This window comes from Myotis nattereri (assembly GCF_964212035.1).
Source record: "Myotis nattereri genome assembly, chromosome: 6".
Taxonomy (NCBI): Eukaryota; Metazoa; Chordata; class Mammalia; order Chiroptera; family Vespertilionidae; genus Myotis; species Myotis nattereri.
The window spans coordinates 80,670,977-80,689,820 of NC_138081.1; the positions used below are offsets into that span (position 1 = coordinate 80,670,977).

Genomic DNA, 18,844 nt, shown 5'->3' on the forward strand with positions numbered 1-18,844 from the left:
AACCTCCCTTTGAATTCCTTCTGTGGTATCCTAGCCAAATGGTCACATGGCTTGTAGTGAGGGTAGATGCTCACGGAAAGCTCACTGCTTTGCAGTGGTATTGCTTTCCTCCCGTCAGTCAGCTTGAGTTATTTTGATGTTCTCTATTTCATTGATTACAATCTGCTATACTCCCTTTGCCTCACATGCTGTAGTTTTGCTTTTCTGGGAGAGTAGAACAAGTCTATTCTATTTTTACATGATAGCCTTTCCAATGTTGGAAGATAGCTATTTTGTTGCTCACCACGTCCCTTCTAGAAGGAAAAGAGATTCACATGAATTATTCCTTGTGGGTCTATCTTAGTCCTGATCATCTTACCTTTCAAAGTATAGTGCCCCAGATTGGATGCAATGCCATAGGTTTAGCCAGCTAAACTAAGAGCATAGATTTGGACAGGGGAAGATGGAATTAGCGTTTGTTTGTTTGTTTGTTTTTTAGCCTCTGTATTTGTTTCTTTTTCATATTTGATCCATAATTTCTCTCAAGTCTCTTTCCAGCCATATTTCCCACAGTCTCCATTACTACACTTGATATTCTGAAAGAAATATGTAAAACTTTACTCCCCCTCCTTAAGTTTCTCACTATTTTTAGAAATAGGTTTTTATTCATTTTATAGTGAGAAGAAGAGAGAGGGAGAGAAAGAAAAATCCATGTGAGAAACATCAATTGGTTGCCTCTGTATGTACCCCCATAGGGAACTGAACTGGCAACCTGGGCATGTGCCCTAAATGGGAATCGAACCTGCAACCTTTTGGTGCAAGGGACACCGACACACCATACTACGTCTTTTAATCTTTTAAATTCAAGCAGTCATTAAGTTTCAATGTCCAATTTTGACATCTATTATAAAGAAGTTTTTTTTCTATGCCGTGGGCCATCCATAAGTTTGTAAGTACCTATGCCTTTGGTATATAAGTTGATATAAATGCCAAAAAAGTAAGAGCTACAGTCAGTGCCTCATGACCTACTAATAGTGGTCTTCTTTTCAATGGAAGACTTCTTAACTAAATGACTAAGTACTGATTTGTTTAAGCAGAGAAATCTACCTTAACAGGTCTTTCGCCTTTGTTATAATATTGCTTGAAAAATTTACCAATAATATTTTTAAAAGAAAAATTGGAGACTTTTCTTTACATTTCTTAGATTTGTAAAAGAAAATTATAATCCATTCATCCTTTTGTTTGGGTTTTCTTTCATTTTTTTTTTCTCACTTTACCAGCAAAGTCAGACTTATTTGTGATAACAGTATCTCAACCTTTCTGACCTGCTGAATAAGGAGAAAACATTCTACAGGAAACAGCATTCAGGCCTGATACATCCCCATGGGTCATTAGCTATTTAACAATCTTTTTTTTTTTTACAGTGAGAGAATTCTTTTTTAAACTTTATCTTTATTATTAAAAGTATTACAAATGTCCCCTTTCTTCCTCCCATTGACCTCCTCCACCGGGCCTCCAGCCCCCGCCCCCCATACCCCCGACAGGCCTTCACTGCAGTATTGTTTGTGTCTATGGGTTATGCATATATGCATATACATTTTTGATGAATCTCTTCCCGTTCACTCCCTCCCTGCCTCCCTCTGAAATTCATCAGTCTATTCCATACTTCCATGTCTCTGGATCTATTTTGTTCATCAGTTTATTTTGTTCCTTAGATTCCACATCTTTTTCCAAGATGAAAATGAATTCATAGATTGTTGTTCATTATGTGATTAACAAGAAAAACTAGGAATGCTTTTAATGCCTGTGCCTTTTTTTTGACTTTAAATTGAGTTTTACCTCTACTTTTTAGCGGAACAAATGATTCAGTATCGTAATATTGTTTATCATGGCAGTATCAGCTTTTCCCCTGGCAATTTGGTTTTATACACCTTCCTGAGTTCTACCTTAACAGCATTAATAGTAACGGCTGACTTTATGTCAGTAGTAAAGAGTTTTTGTTGCTGGGCATGCAAAATGTCTGGCATTACATTATGTTTCTTGAAGCCAAGGTTATTAATACTTGATTTCTACCCTCAAGGAGTTTACATAGCGTAGAAGGATAGACAGGCGAAACTAGTCAGTGCTACATCATGTGATACAAGCTATAATGGAGCCCTGCAAAGCTCGTCCCACATAACATTCTCACGTCTGCTTAGGAGGCAGCCAGGACAGCTGCGCTGTAGGTTACAGATGAGAAAACGAAGTCAGCGTGAGGCTAAGTGACTGGTCCAAAGTGATGTGGCTACTGAGGTGCAGACATAGGTATGGATGCAGGATTTTTGTGTCCCAAGTGGTCAGTCTTTCACTTTCCTCTATACACGTCTTGTTCGGTGTGAATCTATTCTGTTTTTCTGTCATTTTTATTAGCTCTCAGACAATATTTGCGTTACTGTTTACATCCTGCTTTTAGTGGTTTAAGTTGATCTAGTTATGTAATTTGTTGCCTATAAGGTATTTTTGTTTGTTTGTTTGTTTTCTTCTTAAAATAGTGTGCTTTTTTTTTTTTTTTAATTTGTAGAAAACACGAGTCCGATGTGCTGACTAGGGGAATTAAAAATTTAATTTGAAATGGATTGGTCCCTGATGTCCAGATGCTCTTTACTTCTTCGTCACACTCCCTGTCAGCAACAGTGAACAGAGAAAACAAACCTTCCCATCAATTAGCATTGACCTCGGGGGTGGTGCTGAATTTAAGCCAAGAAGCAGGGCTTTAATGGATATCCCCAGTATTGACTTCCTTCTATACCTTGATGGAAATGTTATATTTTCATTGCTTGCTCCTCTCTGGAAAAGGAACAGTATTATCTTCCCATAGTTAATCTGCAGAGAAGTTATGGAGGTTAATTACATGTGAAGCCATTTAAATTTTTTAATTGAGTATGTATGAAATGGATCTAAAACTTGATATCTTTGTAGCTGGAGTCTATGGCAGTTGTCCAAGTTTCAGATAATGATTGTTAGCACTGTGGTTCAGTTGCAATAGAATAGTTTCAGTAAGAGTTTTTGGTTTTTTTTAAAGCTTAAAAGAATATACAAGTTCTCATATTTTGGGATCATAAATATCATTTTTCTCTACTGTCTCAGAGGGCGAGCTGGAAGAAGAGTGGCTGAAGGAGGCTGGTTTGTCTAATCTTTTTGGAGAGTCTGCTGGAGATCCCCAAGAAAGCATGGTGTTTCTATCAACATTAACCCGGACCCAGGCAGCAGCTGTTCAGAAACGGGTAGAGACGGTCTCCCAGACCTTAAGGAAAAAGAACAAACAGTACCACATTCCTGACGTCAGAGACATATTTGCTCAACAGGCAGAGTCCAAGGAAAAAGTAGGTGGTGTTGGTTTTTTGTTGTTGTTTTGTTTTGATGTTAAAGCAAAGGAATAACTGCTTAGAATCAACTAGACCGATCCAGTTTAATTTAAATCATGGAAAACAGAATGAGCACATTACATGCCAGGCACGGGAGCTCTGTGTTGGCAGGGATCAAGGGGGACTTGATCCCTGTCCTTCTTCTAGGAGTGAATGCTGATGGGGCAGAAAATTAAACAAGTTACAATTCGGTCTGATCATCCTTGTGTGAGGTGTCCTTGGAGCATTAGGAGTGGCCCTACACCCCCGCCCACACCAGGCAACGTGACTACTAATTGTTACTGACAGAAAAATAGGACGTTGGCAGGGGATTCTCCCTCATCTGTTAACTCCTGTAGGAATGTTTGCTCTTTCCTAGACTCATTTGCTGATGATTGGAAGTGAGGCGTGAGGGAGCTAACTGCAGTGGAATTAGAAAGCGGGGACCCCGAAACATGAAATAACTTCCCTTTTGTAGCTAGCCCTTAGCACGGTGCCCAGCACATGGAAGATTTGATTAAAAATTTGCCAAGGTGATGAATTTATTGGTGGAAGCTGTTGGAGTCTGGTAGAAGCTGTGGGACTCGTGAATGAAACGATGTCAGGGAAGACATGGTAAAGTAGGAGACCTACATTGCTTAGAGCAGTGCTACGCAAAACAGCCAGTTGGTGGACTATGTAGAAAATAATATCTGTTCTTTCATCAGGAAAGTCTTAGTACCTGCTTCTCCCTCCTCCCCCCCCCCCCCCAAAAAAAGTCACTGAACTAAATGATGCCTGTTCTCAATGACACTGAATCGCTCCGGCCTAGAGAACCCAGTGGGGCCGTTGGAATGAGCGCAAACAAAAGGCATCGTGAACAATGATTGGATGATAATAATAGCAACAATAATGGCTGCCACTACCGAACACTCACTGTGCTGACTACTTTCCTTGCCTTAACTAATTTATCCTTACAGCTGTCTTTTGGATAAATTTACCGTTTTCCTTCTACGGCTGAGGCTCATAAACTTTAAGTAACTTGCTCAATGTCCCGTAGATAGTAAACCCAAATTTGTTTGACTCTAGTATGTGTTTTTAACCACTATGCCTCCTGCTATATTTGGATTTCCATACATGCTTCTGATAGTAAGTAATCAGAACCTGAGACTATTTACACTATAAATAAAAATTAACAAAAATTTCTGATTCTTGATAGACATGAGGGGATGAAAAGGCTTATATTTAAGGTAGTTTTCTGTCATGTAGAGGTTTTTTGCTTTGGGTAGACATTTCATTCTTCTAAGAAATCTTTGACAGCTGCAAATTTCTTCTCCATTTACATGGTCAATTGTGAATCAAATCCAGTCCTTTTTAAAAAAAATAAATAAATAAAATACTTTTATTGATATCAGAGAAGTAGGGAGAAGGAGAGATAGAAACATCAATGATGAGACGGAACCATTGACCAGCTGCCTCCTCCTGCACGCCCCACACTGGGGATGGAGCCCACAACCAGGCATGTGTCCTCTCTGGGAATCAAACCCTGATCTCCTGGCTCATAGGTCGACCCTCAGCCACTGAGCCACACCAGCCAGGCAAATCCAGTCCATTTTACAGTTTTGGGGTCACTGGATTGTTCCAGGTAGGCGTCTTGGGGCTGAGGCAGTCAAGTACTTGCTTATCCCCCACTGGTTATTTGGGGCATCCACTGGAATTGAACAACATAACTAGGTTTCCAGCTCTTAGAAAAATAAATGGTAAGGAACTATAGTATCACCAACAAAAGTAAGAGGAAGTCAAAGCGGGGAGGGGACAGAGAGCTGAGCCTGAGCAAAATACATACTGTGGGATTCATGCTAGTTTCCAAGAGGCTGTTGCTACTCGGTGTTAGAAGCAGGATTTTTTTTTTTAAATATATTTTTATTGTTTTCAGAGAGGAAGGAAGAGGGAGAGAGATAAAAACATCCTCAATGAGAGAGAATCATGGATCGGCTGCCTCCTGCAAGTCCCCCACTGGGGATCAAGCTCACAACCTGAGCATATGCCCTTGACCGGAATTGAACCTGGGACCTTTTAGTTTGCAGGCCGACGCTCTATCCACTGAGCCAAACTGGCTAGGGCAGAAGCAGGATTTTTCAGCAAATCCCTGGTAATGCCTAAATGACATGGTTTGAGTTCAAGGTAATTGGTAGATTGTATCATCTGAGGGAGTCATGTAATTTAAAATAACATTAACTTGCTTACATGGCATGTCTTTAATTGAAACTGCCGCCCATTAGAACCATATCCTCCTCCCCTCAAGCAAACGTGAGCCAGCCATCTTCACCTCGGTCCCTCTGTTCTCAAATAAGTCCATGTTCAGCTCTTCCATTTTAAATGCTTCCTCATGAAGCCCTTGCTGACACCAGGAAACATAATACAGAAATGAGTACCATCTGCACTGTCATCTTCAATTGCTGAGGAAAACAATTCCGACCACATGCTCTAAAATGTGTGTTCGTATGTACGATTAGGATCACTCACTGTGTTCACTGTGCTGTGGGAGGCTTGTGGGCTGAGGGAGGGGGTGGTATTGCCCAGTCCTGAGGGGAACTGGAGTGGGCCATGACCCCTTCCCACGTCTGGGATTTGGGAATCGCCATACACTCTCCCGGGTGCCCTCGCCTCTAAGTCCTGCAGGAACGGTTTCAATGCACCTGACCCAGTGCGTTTCTAGACTCTTCTTTAGCCTGTAGGGAGGGAGGCTCCTTGGCTCACAGCTTGAGGAGAAATGTATGGTGAGGGTGACCCCAAAGGCTACCTTCTTTTGTGTAGAGATGAAAATCCGATCGAATGATTATTTTTAGACATCTTTCCTAGAATCAGGACCCCTCTTCCTAATTCTGAGCTCCTTCTGGAGCCGCTGTGGCCACACTCACTGGTGAGGAGGGTCAGCAGGTTTGACTGTGTCTGTAAGCCCTTGGAGAGCTGCATTCCTCAGATATCACTGCCCCAACCTCTTAAAAAAAGGGGTTCCTGTGAATATCTGTTCTCTTAATACCTGTTTGGTAATTTAGTTTTAATTTATCTCACATTTACCGCTAGCTCTTTATAAATTAGAAGATTTCTATTTTATTACCCACCTGTCACCTTGTAATTTTGTTTCATAATAATAGCCTTATTGAGATATAGTGCACATGCCATCCCATCCATCCAATAACTAGTAAAGTCTACAATTCAGTGCTTTTTAGTATATTCACATATTTGCAGCCATCACACCATCAATTTTAGTACATTTCCATCATTCCCCAAAGAAAGCCTATAACCTTTAGCAGTCTTTCCTTATATTTCCCTCTTTGCCCCTAGGCAACCACTTATCTGTTTTCTGTCTCTCTGGTTTACTTTTTCTGGATATTTCATAGAAATGGAATCATATAATATATGGCCTTTATGGCTGGTAACTTTCACAATGTTTTCAAGGTTCATCTATGCTGTAGCGTGCATTGGTACTCCATCGAATAATATCCCACCGTGTGGATAGACCATTTTGTTTGTGTACTCATCAACTGATGGGTATCACTGGCTTTTTGATTTGTTTGTCTTTCCCCCTCAACTAAACAATGGCCTCCTTGATAGCAAGGACATTCTTGACATTCCTCATGTTCCCCATGGTGCTTAGTATTGTATCTTACAAGTTGTGGGTAATCGAATATTTATTGATTATAACCATAGTACATTTTCCCCTGTGATTGCTATAATTCTGAATACATTTCTTATTTCTAAAGGTTAGTAATGGAATTATTTACAATACCAGTTTTCTGGTTGTGAGTTGGAGATGACTAAATGGCCCATTTTCTATCTTTAGGCTCCAGATGGCACTGAATCACAGTCAGCCAGAACAAATGAAAACAAATACCAAGGAAAAGATGGTATGTTGGACCTGTTCGCTTGTATTTTCCCGTTTATTAGTATAACAAACAGAGACAGCCTTTTAAAACATTCACTTTCCGTTCTAGTAAGAAAATTTTAGTAAAGTAGTGTTATAAAGTACCCAAGTAGTTAATTACAGAAGGCTGAGCACCTAGTGAGCCTTTGATGATGATGGTAATGCTGATTGGTTAATGTTTGTGTGTTTATCTGTTCTAACATCTCCATACTTAGTCACTTTCCCTGAAAGCTTACCATGTGCCAGGTACTGTATGGAGATGTTTACCTAATTTAATACACTCAAGAACTCTATGCAGTAGGTATTGTTTTTAACCCATTTTACAGATGAGAGAACTGGTAAAGTCACTTTCCCAAAGCTATACAGCTAACAGGTGGAGCAGTGAATTTGAAGCCTTGTTTTCAAATCATAAGTTCTTAATTCATGAATGGATTACTTTTCAGAAAGTTTAGAGAATATTTAAAAAATGTTTAAGATATTTTGGATAATTGATTATAATTCTCCTTTATACTTTTCCTCTTTTATATCTGTTATTTGAAAAGTGGATTAGAAGAAATTCAAGGAATGGATGAAAATGAATATTAAGACTTTATTAGTACTTATCAAGAAAGAATTTATAACTATTTCATTTATTTGCAAAAAAGGAATAATGTTCTAAATTAAAGTAACGGACTTAAACTTAAAACTTTGATTTTTAATGTGTTGTTATTTAGAAACTTAACAAAGGTGGTCTGTGACTGCGGATTCTAACTCGGGGCTTGATCTTTTCTTTCGTTTATGTTCTTAAGACCTGGGGCCTGAAATGTTCATGCCATTAGTAGTGTTGTGTTTGGATTGGAAATTGTTGGGCAGGAGTATCAGGTAGACTGTGGAAGACTGGGAAAGGTTCCCAAATGTCCTGTAAAAATCAGGAGTTAGTCCAAGATTATATGAGGCATTTTGAAATCTTGGAGCATCCAGTGTCTGTATTTTTTCATTCTTCCATACTTTTCTGAGAACTCTTCTGCACCTCTGTCTCTGTCTCTCTGTCTCTCTCTCTCTCTCTCTCTCTCTGTCTCTCTCACACACACACACACATCTGTATATATGTAAATGTGTGTATGCACACAAACATGTCTATGTATTTATATCTATAAAAACACTTCTACTGTTGTGTGGAGGTTTCTTTAGTTGCATGTGTTTTGTTTGTTTTTTGTTGTTGTTATTGTTGTTGTTTATCAGATTGAATTACTGGATGTTTCCCCAAGTCTACATACCAGCAAACATTGAAATGGCAAACAAACTGGAATCCCCAGTGCTGGCTGGCTAGAGAGCTTGGTCATGAAGAGAGACAGATGAGCCTTTGTGCCAGTGTCAATATGCTTTAGGCTTTGGGCGACAGTGACTGGCGATCGCTAAATGAACACTGAGGGAAATATTGTCTTTTCTTGATGTTTTCCTCCCTTGCCGGAGATGGTGATGTAGGCTATGTACACAGAAGTCCTGGAGGCCAAGTTCGTTATAGGAGCACTTTCCAGCCTGGCTTGCAGCAGGCGGGTGAAGTGTGGCAAACTTGCTGCCTGATTTACATCTGCTTTTGCTGGAATGTGATGAAGTGGGCAGAGAGCCTCCCATCAGAATAATGAGAGACCGGGTGCAATGCCATCCAAGTCACTGAGTATTTACTGCTGCACCTGTTCTGGGCAGTGCCATGCTCTTTCGCTAGCCAGTGCATTAGCCAGTGTTATGCAAACATTGGGAGGTTCTAGATGAAATGCATGGAAAACATTGTCTAGAGTTCGAACGTGGAGCTCTATTCTGCTTGAAATCTGAAGGCGTGTATGACACAGTCTATTGTAAATGTTTTCGCTACACTTGGGCTTTTATAAAAACATGTTCAATCAAAGATACTTACTCTAAATGAGAAAGTTATAAAGTGGTAATGTTGCAAGGGTTGTCACATTTCAAATTAATCTACTTCTAAGTATCAATCTTAACATCACATCAAATTATACAACTCTATGTACATGAAAGACCCAGTGTTTAATACATGCATTTAGATAGATTCATAATGCCCTAATAATTTTTAAACTTTCATATTAATATGTAGATTTTCTTATTTTCATTTTTTTTATTTCCATAGAGGAAGGTAAATTCTTTTTAAAAATAAAGGCACTTGGGATATTTTGGACAATAAAAAACTTCAAGGAGTTTTGTAAAATGTTTGTAACCCAGTGCAATTGACCACTTCAAAGCCAAAGGAGAATAGGTTAAAGAAATTATAGTATTTACACTGAGGACTTGAAGAGCCAGAGGTTTATCTCAGCATTCTCTTAATTTAAAAAAAAAAATTTTTTATTGATTTCAGAGAGGAAGGTGGGGGGGGGGGGGAGAGAGAGAGAGAGAGAGAGAGAGAGAGAGAGAGAGAGAGAGGATGATGATGAGAGAGAATCACTGATCAGCTGCCTCCAGCATGCCCCACACTGGGGATCGAGCTCACAACCTCACCATGTGCCATGACTGTGATCTCCTAGTTCATAGATCAATGCTCAACCACTGAGCCATGCTGGCCAGGCTTAACTTTTCTTTTTGAGAATAGATAATTGATTCATAGATACTTTTGTCAACCAATTAATTATTCATTTCTTGTAGTGGCATCCTTACATTACTCCTGCAGCTGTTTTTCCTACTATCTTCCCTATATTGATTTACCATTTTAACCTTTATGCTTTTATGTATGGATTTTTTTTTGCCATGTTTTAGAGGAAATTTATGTTTTAACTGTATTATAACTTAATTATAAAATTTCTACTCAGTTTTGAATTCGGTACAGGCGATTTCATGGTTGGGAGGCGGTATTTATTGTAACTCTAACCTGGGGGTATTGAAGAGAAAAGGGAATAGTTTTAAAATTCTTGCCCATAAACGTCACATTCTGGAAAGGCAGCTTCTAATTTAAGAAAATGGCTAATCTTTTTCCTCTTAAAATGGTTTCCTAAGAAACCAACCTATATAGTCACAGCAAAACATAAAGCAGTCTAAACCAGTGGGGAAATAAAATTGGGCTTTGACATTTAACTCACTTTAGAAATTAATTGAATGAAGATCCGGTTATTCAAATTAAAAAGAAATTGTCACAGGCTATTGAAAAGCATAAAATGTGGCATAGATGACAGCAGATAAATACTATCATGGAGCTTCACGTTTATTCTTATTTTTGGAATTGATATAGGTAAATGCTTAGTTACTTTCTTAGCTGTGAGAGGCCACCTGGACCAGGTATATAATTTAAAGACTATAAATATATTTTTCTGAAGGTAGAATACTTTTAATAAAATGTACATATGACATATTTATTATGTTTTAACATTAACTTTAACTTTTATCACCTTGTTATATTAGTATGTAATATGTAAATGTACTGTGTAAGTTTGTTTTGTAATTCAGTTCTGCTCCCCATGAATTAAAGGTCTGCAAGGAGAAAATAAAAGCAATCCTGTCATTGGTTCTAGGGTTTTTAAAATGTGAGTTGCATTAAAACCAAAAACTTACAAAATAGTAAAATTTAGAAATGTTTTCTCCAAAGTTTAAAGCTGGTGTTTTCAGCAGAGGCTTTAAAATAGGTTTTTTTCCCTGTAGAATTAACATCAAACAAACAAAAATGTTAAGCTTATTATACTTTGCAATGTTGATGTAAATGTCTGAAAGTTATTTGACTAGGTTTATAGTTGTAGGACCTTTTAGTCTTTCATAGAGTCAGATGCAAAAACCTATTGATTCCTGTACCAGGAGCCTCTAGGCCTGACTCCCACAGTGATAAGCTTTTGGCAGTATTTATTGTTTTGAAATTTTTACTATGATAGATAGATAACATTCCAGAATGAAAAAATGCAGGGCGTGGAAGTGGTCTTATTCCAGGAATCTGTTCTACTGTGAGGAAATTAAATAGCATCTTGCTACTTCTAAGACAGATTACAACTAACCTAAATAAAACAATGATGAAGTCCATTCAATTTTTGTGAGGTTTTTTCATTCAGAATTTGAGATTGTCCAGCAATGTTTTGGAAGTGAACTCAGGCTACAAACTGGCCCTTCAAAGAAAGATTTCTCAACTGAACTGTGAATTTCTGGCCACCCCATTTCTCCTCCCCACCCCCCCCCCCACTCTGCCCTCAACCCCCCCCCTCCCCCAACACACATACCATTGGTAGGATTCTTGAGTATACTTTTTAGTATTAAAATAGCCATTAATTATTGCCTGTAGTAAATTGTACTTTTCCCAAAGGTTTTTATATAGTCAATGTATTAGAAGTAAAATCAATCAATACATACATAAAGCATATGATTTGGGTCTTTTGTTTTTACCCCCAGACCAGGCATCTAGCCTAGTTGTTGGTGAAAAGAAGCTGATGCCACTGGTGCCCGAGGAGGCACCTGCCTCTGAAACAGATATCAACCTGGAGGTGTCATTTGCAGAGCAAGCTGTCAATCAGAAAGAGAGCTCCAAGGATAGGACCCAGAAGGGCAAATGCAACGATGTGTCGTTACTTGTACGTATGCACTATTCAGATGTCACTAATCAGAGTTTGTTTTTAATTAGCCTTTTATTTTGAAAATTTCAAGCCTATAGAAAAGTTGCAAGAATGGTATAGCAAATACCCAAACAGCCTTCATGTAGATTCATTCAACAGTTAACATTTTATAACCTTGGCTTTCTCTCTTTCTGCATCTACCTAGGTATTGGTTGTGTTTATCTGATAAGATAAACACTAACTTTTTTAAAGCTTAACAAAACACAATTTCAAAATACTTAAGAAATTGAATGATAAAACAGAATTATATGTACTAGAATGTATGGTTATATTCAAATTTTCCTAATTGTCACATTTTCCTTTATAGTTTCTCCCTTCCTCACCCCATCTGGATTCAAACAAAGGTTATATGTTGCACTTGGTGCCATTGTGTGTGTGTGTGTGTGTGTGTGTGTGTGTGTGTGTGTATGTACACGCACGCACGTGTGCTTTAATCTAAATCAGGTGACATGTTTTTTGTTTTAATATTTTTGAAGAGTCCAAATCAGATTTCTGATTTTGTCTGTTTTTTTTTTTTAATGACTAAATTCTGTTTAAACATTTTTGACTACACTTCTGCTTCGATGATGTTTATGCCTCCTATTGCATCATCACAAGGGCATGATGTTAGATGGTTCCTTTATTGGGGATAGAATATAACTTTGCCTCTGTGCAGTCAATATTAATTTATGGTCCTTGAGATTGTGTGAGCATCCTATTTGTCAGTGATAAGCTATCCCCCAGAGGTCTCACCATACATTTGTCATCCTTGCCTGAGACAATAACAAAACTGGTGTTTGAGAAATACTCATTTTCTAATTCTGTGACAATTCTACATTGATTGGCTGGCAATCTACTATAATAATTGGTCTCCTGTTTTTTTTTTTTGTTTTGTTATTGAATATTACTATGGGCTGAAGGTTCCCGTTTTTATTCAGTGTTTTATAAATCACTACTAATCACTACTTTTCTTTGCTGTCCAAATTTACCCAACTTTGACCAATAGGAGCCCTTTGAGCTGGTTCCTATGTCATTTTAACCTGCCCTCATCATTCATTTATGACTTTCTTTCTCGTACAAGATGTCCCAGGCTCACCCTGTAGTCTTCTCCCCTCAGAGTTGACAGAATCCATTTCTTCAAGGAGGACTGGTTTCTTTTATTGATAGATTGTATTTCAAAACCAAGCTGCAGGTACTGAGTGTTCACAATGCTACTGAATGCCTTAGTTTTTTAAGTATTTATTTTGTAAAATTTCCCATATGCAAACATTAAAAAGAATAGTGTGATGAACCCCCGCATACTCATCACCTACCCTGACATTTATTAACACCTGGCTAGTCCTGCCCTATCCATACCCATAATCAGTTTCCTATTTTCTATTATTTTGAAACACATCTCTGAATTATATTTGTTTTCTATAAATATTTCAGTATTTGTTTCTAAATGCTAAAGAGGGGTTTTTAAAACATATCCATAATACCATTATTGTATCTAAAAATGCTAACAATTCTGGATTTCAAATACTCTGTTCAGATTTCAAATTGTATCACAAATTTCATAATGTTTTTACGGTTCGTTTGAATTAGGATTTAAATAAGGTTTATGCATTGCAGTTGGTTGATATGACATTTAAGACTTTTTAACTCTCTCCCTCCCTTTCCTTCTCTCTCCTTTGTCTCTCTGGCTCTCTATCCTTCACTTTCTTCCTCTCTCCCTTCTTTCATTACATTCCCTCTTCTCCCCTATTCTTTCTTTTCTCCTCCCTCTCTCTTCTTTGAAATTTCTTCCTTAAAGAAATGTAGTTATTAAGTCATAGAGAAGTGCCCCCTCTGACTAATTTTATTTCCATGTTTTTCTGTTTCTTGTTATTTGGTTGTCTCTAGATTTGTCATATTTAGGTTCATTTTTTTTTGTGTGGGAACTATTTCAAGTGTGACTATACCAAGAGACACACACTGTCTGGTTGTCTTCCCCTTTTTGTAAAATAGCAGCTCTTTCTGATCAATGCTTGGATCTATTAGCTTATTAACAGTTCCAGGATGATGTTCTAACTTCTTTTTAAAATTTATTAATTGGAATAAATCTTTTAAGGAAGACATTCTTAAAGTGGTTGCTTCCTTTTCTTTGCCAGTTTTTTGTTTCCTAGCATCTTTCACTAGTGACTAATCAGTGTTGTTTTCTTTTAATTTTCTTGTAAAAATAGTATCTTAACTCATGGATTTAGACATATGACATGATGTTAGAAAAAATTTCCCATCTTTTTCTGGCATATTTTATGCTGCAGACCTAAAATTATCTGTTTCAAAAGCATTTGTTTCGTTTAGCAGAAATAAACTTTTATGACTGATTGAGACACCAGGAGCACTCCTGACTCTGGGGTTGTTATTGCTTACAGCCTTTTCAGAGGGCAGAGTGTAGCTGTGGCTTCTCTTTTCCACACTGAGAATAGTGGTTCTTAGGATGCATCAGATAATCTGATTAGAGTATCACATAATTACTTGTTTATTTTATCCACCATTAATCACAGCATTCTCAGCTAATAATACCAACACCACCTACAATAATATGGTTACCAGAAAAGAGTGTACATTTGTGTTGTTTTTTTTTCTTTAGCTGTTTGTATCCTTGGGGGTATATCTTAAAAGGAATGCAACCATAAAATTACTGTTTTAGCTTGCTTAGGTTATTCTCCATGTAGTTACATCGCCAACTGCATACCTGGTTGGGTTGATTTGTTTCATTTTATTTTTAATTTTTAAGCATAGATTTTTTTTGAAATTGATTTTGTTTTATAAGCATGTAAAATATTTACATGGTCCAAAAGGCAAATGTAAAACCAAGGTGTATTAAAAGTCTGGCTTCTATCCTTGAGCCATCAAGGATATTTTAATTTTATGGTTTATCCTTCTGTTCTTAGATAAATGGTACCTCACTATACACACTTTTCTCCACCTTGAGGGCTTTTTGTTTGTTTGTTTGATTTAATTAGTGGTATATTTTGGAGATTACTCCACAGTAGTATAGAACAATATTTCTCATTCCTTTTTAAGATTTCCTGCATGGGTAGGGTTCCTAGACCTGGCCAGTGATCAAGGCTGATCTGTGAGGCATCCAGTGGGGTGATTGGGGCCCCTGCTTGCATCCACCTTGGCCTGGCGCCACTTGCTCACCTGCTCCACCATCCCACTGTGGTCCCTTTCTCCTCAGGGTCCATCAGGGCCAGCAGCGCCTCCACTGCCGCCTGCTGCCAGCGCCCCATCACCAACGCCCACTATGTTCCGCACCACCCCCTGGTGGTCAGCACACGTCTACCTCTCGGCCGGTTGAACTCCCACCCATGGGGACAATTTGCATATTAGCCTTTTATTATATAGGATTGTACTCATTGAGAGAATGTATTGCAGTTATAATTTATTCAACCAGTTTCCTAATGGTGGGCATCTGGGTTGTTTCCAGGCTTTATCATATATTTTTAAGAATTTATATGCCTAGGGGTGAAAGTAAAGGAGTATGCATCATTTGTCCTAAAGACACGATCCACACTCCCAGACTATTCTTAGCAGAAGCACCTTTTAAAAGTGACAGTCTTCATCTCAACAGATGGGAAGGGTTTAAAGTGACAGATAATAGAGTCTAATTAAACAAAATGAAGACATTGTTGATTTTTATGTTGTCAATTCAAATAATGGAATAAAATAAATTAATCTTTACTTGATAGATGTAAAAACAAAATGTCCTCTCTCATTTTAGTCTCCAATTTAATAAACTGATTTGTGCTCTCAGGCCTTCTTGATTTTATTCATGTGGAGCCCCAAGCTAAAACTTGACCTTCCCATTTTTACCACTCTGCTGTTCCCTGCTTACCAAGGACACCTTAGCCAGTCCTTTAGGGTCTAGCCCAGCATTTGACTTTACTGTTAAAAGTCTTTTCTGACTGAACTTAGATTAGATAAAATATATAAAATCATCATTGAAATTGTTAGATGCCATGTTTTTGATAATTATTTCCAATCGATCATGTGTGTATTTATGCATCTGTTCTTCTCTACCAGTCATTTATCCACGTGTCTGCTAGAAGGCATGGACATGTAAGCTTTCCACAAGTCCTCAGCATGGGTGATGAAGTGAATACTTATATCCACCACTCTGAGGCAGGTGTGTAAGCAGGGAAAACCTCACATTCCATTTCTACTCCATGCTCCTTTGCTTCTGTACTAGGTGTACTAGTTAATAATGCGGATTTTTTTCAATAGATGGAGTTACACATATGTTGATATATATACGATTTGATATGTATGCTATTTTGTTGTATTGACAGCAAGCTTCAAAACTTTGTATGTTAAATTTGCTGAAGGTGTTAACATCATAGATGTTAACATCATAGACTAACTACTAAAAATAGTCTGGGAGTGTGGATCATCTCTAGGCCAAATGACGCTTAAAAAATGTCAAATTTTATTCCAAAAAAAAAGTGCATTTGCTGGAAGTTTTAATTCATTACTTTATTTTGAAGAAAAAGTAATTATATACTTCGGGAAGCTTATGGTGAACATGCTCCACCTCAAGATACTCGTGAACGCTGGTTTAAACGCTTTAAAAGTGGTGATTTCGATGTGAAAGACAAAGAACGTCCAGGTCAAACGAAAAAGTTTGAAGACCAACAATGACAAGCATTATTGGATGAAGATGCATGTCAAACTCAAAAACAACGTGCAGAAAGATTAAATGTTGCTCAGCAAACAATTTCTAATCGTTTACAAGCAATGGGAAAGATTTTAAAGGAAGGAAAATGGGTGCCACATCAACTGAATGAAAGACAAATAGAAAACTGAAAAGTCATCAGTAAAATGTTGCTTCAATGGCACGAAAGAAAGTCTTTTTTGCGTTGAACTGTGACTGGCGATGAAAAGTGGATTTGTTTTGAGAGTCCCAAATGCACAACATCATGGGTTGATCCAGGTCAACCGTCAACATGGACTGCAAGGCCAAATCGCGTTGGAAAGAAGACAATGCTCTGCGTTTGGTGGGATCCGAAAGGTGTGGTGTATTATGAGCTTCTAAAACCAGGTGAGACCATTAATACTGATCGCTACCGACAACAAATAATCAATTTGAACCATGCTTTGATTGTGAAATGACCAGAATGTGCCAGAAGACACAGCAAAGTAATTTCGCTTCATGATAATGCATCATCACACACTTCAAAACCAGTTATAGACATGTTAGAAGATCTTGCCTGGCAAGTATTGACCCACCCACCGTATTCACCAGACCTTGCTCCTTCAGATTACCACTTGTTTCAATCGATGACACACACACTTTCTGAGCAGCACCTCAAAACGTACGAAGAAGTGGAAAATTGGGTCTCTGAATGGTTTGCTTCAAACCAAGAAAAGTTCTATTGGACCAGTATCCACAAATTACCTGAAAAATGGGGGAACTGTGTAGCTAGCGATGGATATTACTTTGAATTAAGCACTTTTGATGTTTCCCTTGAAATTATCGTGTTTTCTTTGATTACAAAAATCCACCATTATTAACTGGTAAATAAGCAGTAGGCTTAATGTAATACATTGTTCTCTGTTGACCTCATTTCATATTCACTTCCTTTTTCTTACTGCATCAAACAGTCTTTGTTAATTCTTTATGATGTCACAGTGGATTCCAATGTCTCCTTTCAAATTTGGAGATCAAGTTTTATAACCTTTAATGTGCTTTAGTTTGAAAATTTTAACTGCTAATTGTGTTATTGTGTACCCACCGTATCTCAGGAAGTATGCTCTGTAATTATTTCATTTATTTATCAGATGATCTCTATGAGGTTGCCATTCCAATTCCTATTTTTCATACAAGGAAATAGTTTAAGAGATTACATGGCGTGCCAAGGCTTGGCTTCAGTGACTAAGCTTTTGGAGCCAGTCTTTCCTGGAAGACCATGCTGATTCCATTTAATACATTGAATTTAAGTGAGTTTGTGTCCTTTTTAAAATATATATAATATTTCAATTATACTTGCCATTTGCAACAGTGTGTATAAACCTAGAGGGTATTATGCTAAGTAAAATAAGGCAATCAGAGAAAAACAAATACTGTATGATTTCACTTATATGTGGAATCTAAAAAACAAAATAAACAAACAAAATCAAAACAGACTCATAGATATAGAGAACAGACTGATATTTGCCAGAGAGGAGGGCGGTTTGGGTACTGGGAGAAAAAGGTGAAGGGATTAAGTACAAAGTGGTAGTTATAGAATAGTCATGGGATGTAAAGTGCAACATAGGGAATACTGGTATAGTTAATAATAATGGCCGAAACCGGTTTGGCTCGGTGGATGGGGTGTTGGCCTGCGGACTGCTCTCTTCCCGGGTTCGATTCCGGTAGGGGGCATGTACCTGGGTTGCGGGCACTTCCCCAGTGGGGGATGTGCAGGAGGCAGCTGATCGATGTTTCTCTCTCATCGATGTTTCTGGCTTTCTGTCTCTCTCCCTTCCTCCCTGTAAAAAATCAATAAAATATATTAAAATAATAATAATAATAATAATGATGCCAGTTGGGTATTGGAAATATCGGAGGATCACTTTGTGTTATTTTATTGGTGCTACAGACAACTTGTTTAGGATAGCTTGGGATGTGACATAAAATGATTCTGGTTTGCTGGGTCTGGCATATAAAATAGAAATTTAATATCACTCTTGAAGACTAAAAACAGAGGGAGGTGACTGGCGGTGGGGGGTGGGGCCAGCGAGCGGGTGGCGCCAGGCCAGCCAAGGCAGGTGCTAACGGTGGCCCCCTGATAGCCTCGCCAGTCACCCCACAGATCAGCCCTGATTGACGGCCAGACCTAGGAACCCTACCCATGCACTAATTTTGTGCACCAGGCCTCTAGTACTATAATGAAATCACATTTTACACATGAAAAAAAAAAATCTTAGGAAATGAATCTCCTAGTAGAGGATATAAAAAAATTATCTTGTGGAAATTGACCAGGAGAGAGTGAATTCCCTTGCTTTCCAAGTTTAAG

The 18,844-nt window shown here is 38.1% G+C and overlaps 1 protein-coding gene across 2 annotated transcripts in view; it reads left to right on the forward strand.

Moving 5' to 3' along the window:
- The window catches only part of ARHGAP18 (Rho GTPase activating protein 18), a 162,123-nt gene that overhangs the window by 103,932 nt on the left and 39,347 nt on the right, over window positions 1-18,844 (forward strand). For both annotated transcript variants that reach the window (XM_081093880.1, XM_081093881.1), the window contains exons 3-5: window positions 3,106-3,341; window positions 7,189-7,252; window positions 11,620-11,798. In XM_081093880.1, the coding sequence (XP_080950006.1) occupies window positions 3,106-3,341; window positions 7,189-7,252; window positions 11,620-11,798 (479 nt within the window). The remainder of the gene's footprint in view (window positions 1-3,105; window positions 3,342-7,188; window positions 7,253-11,619; window positions 11,799-18,844) is intronic.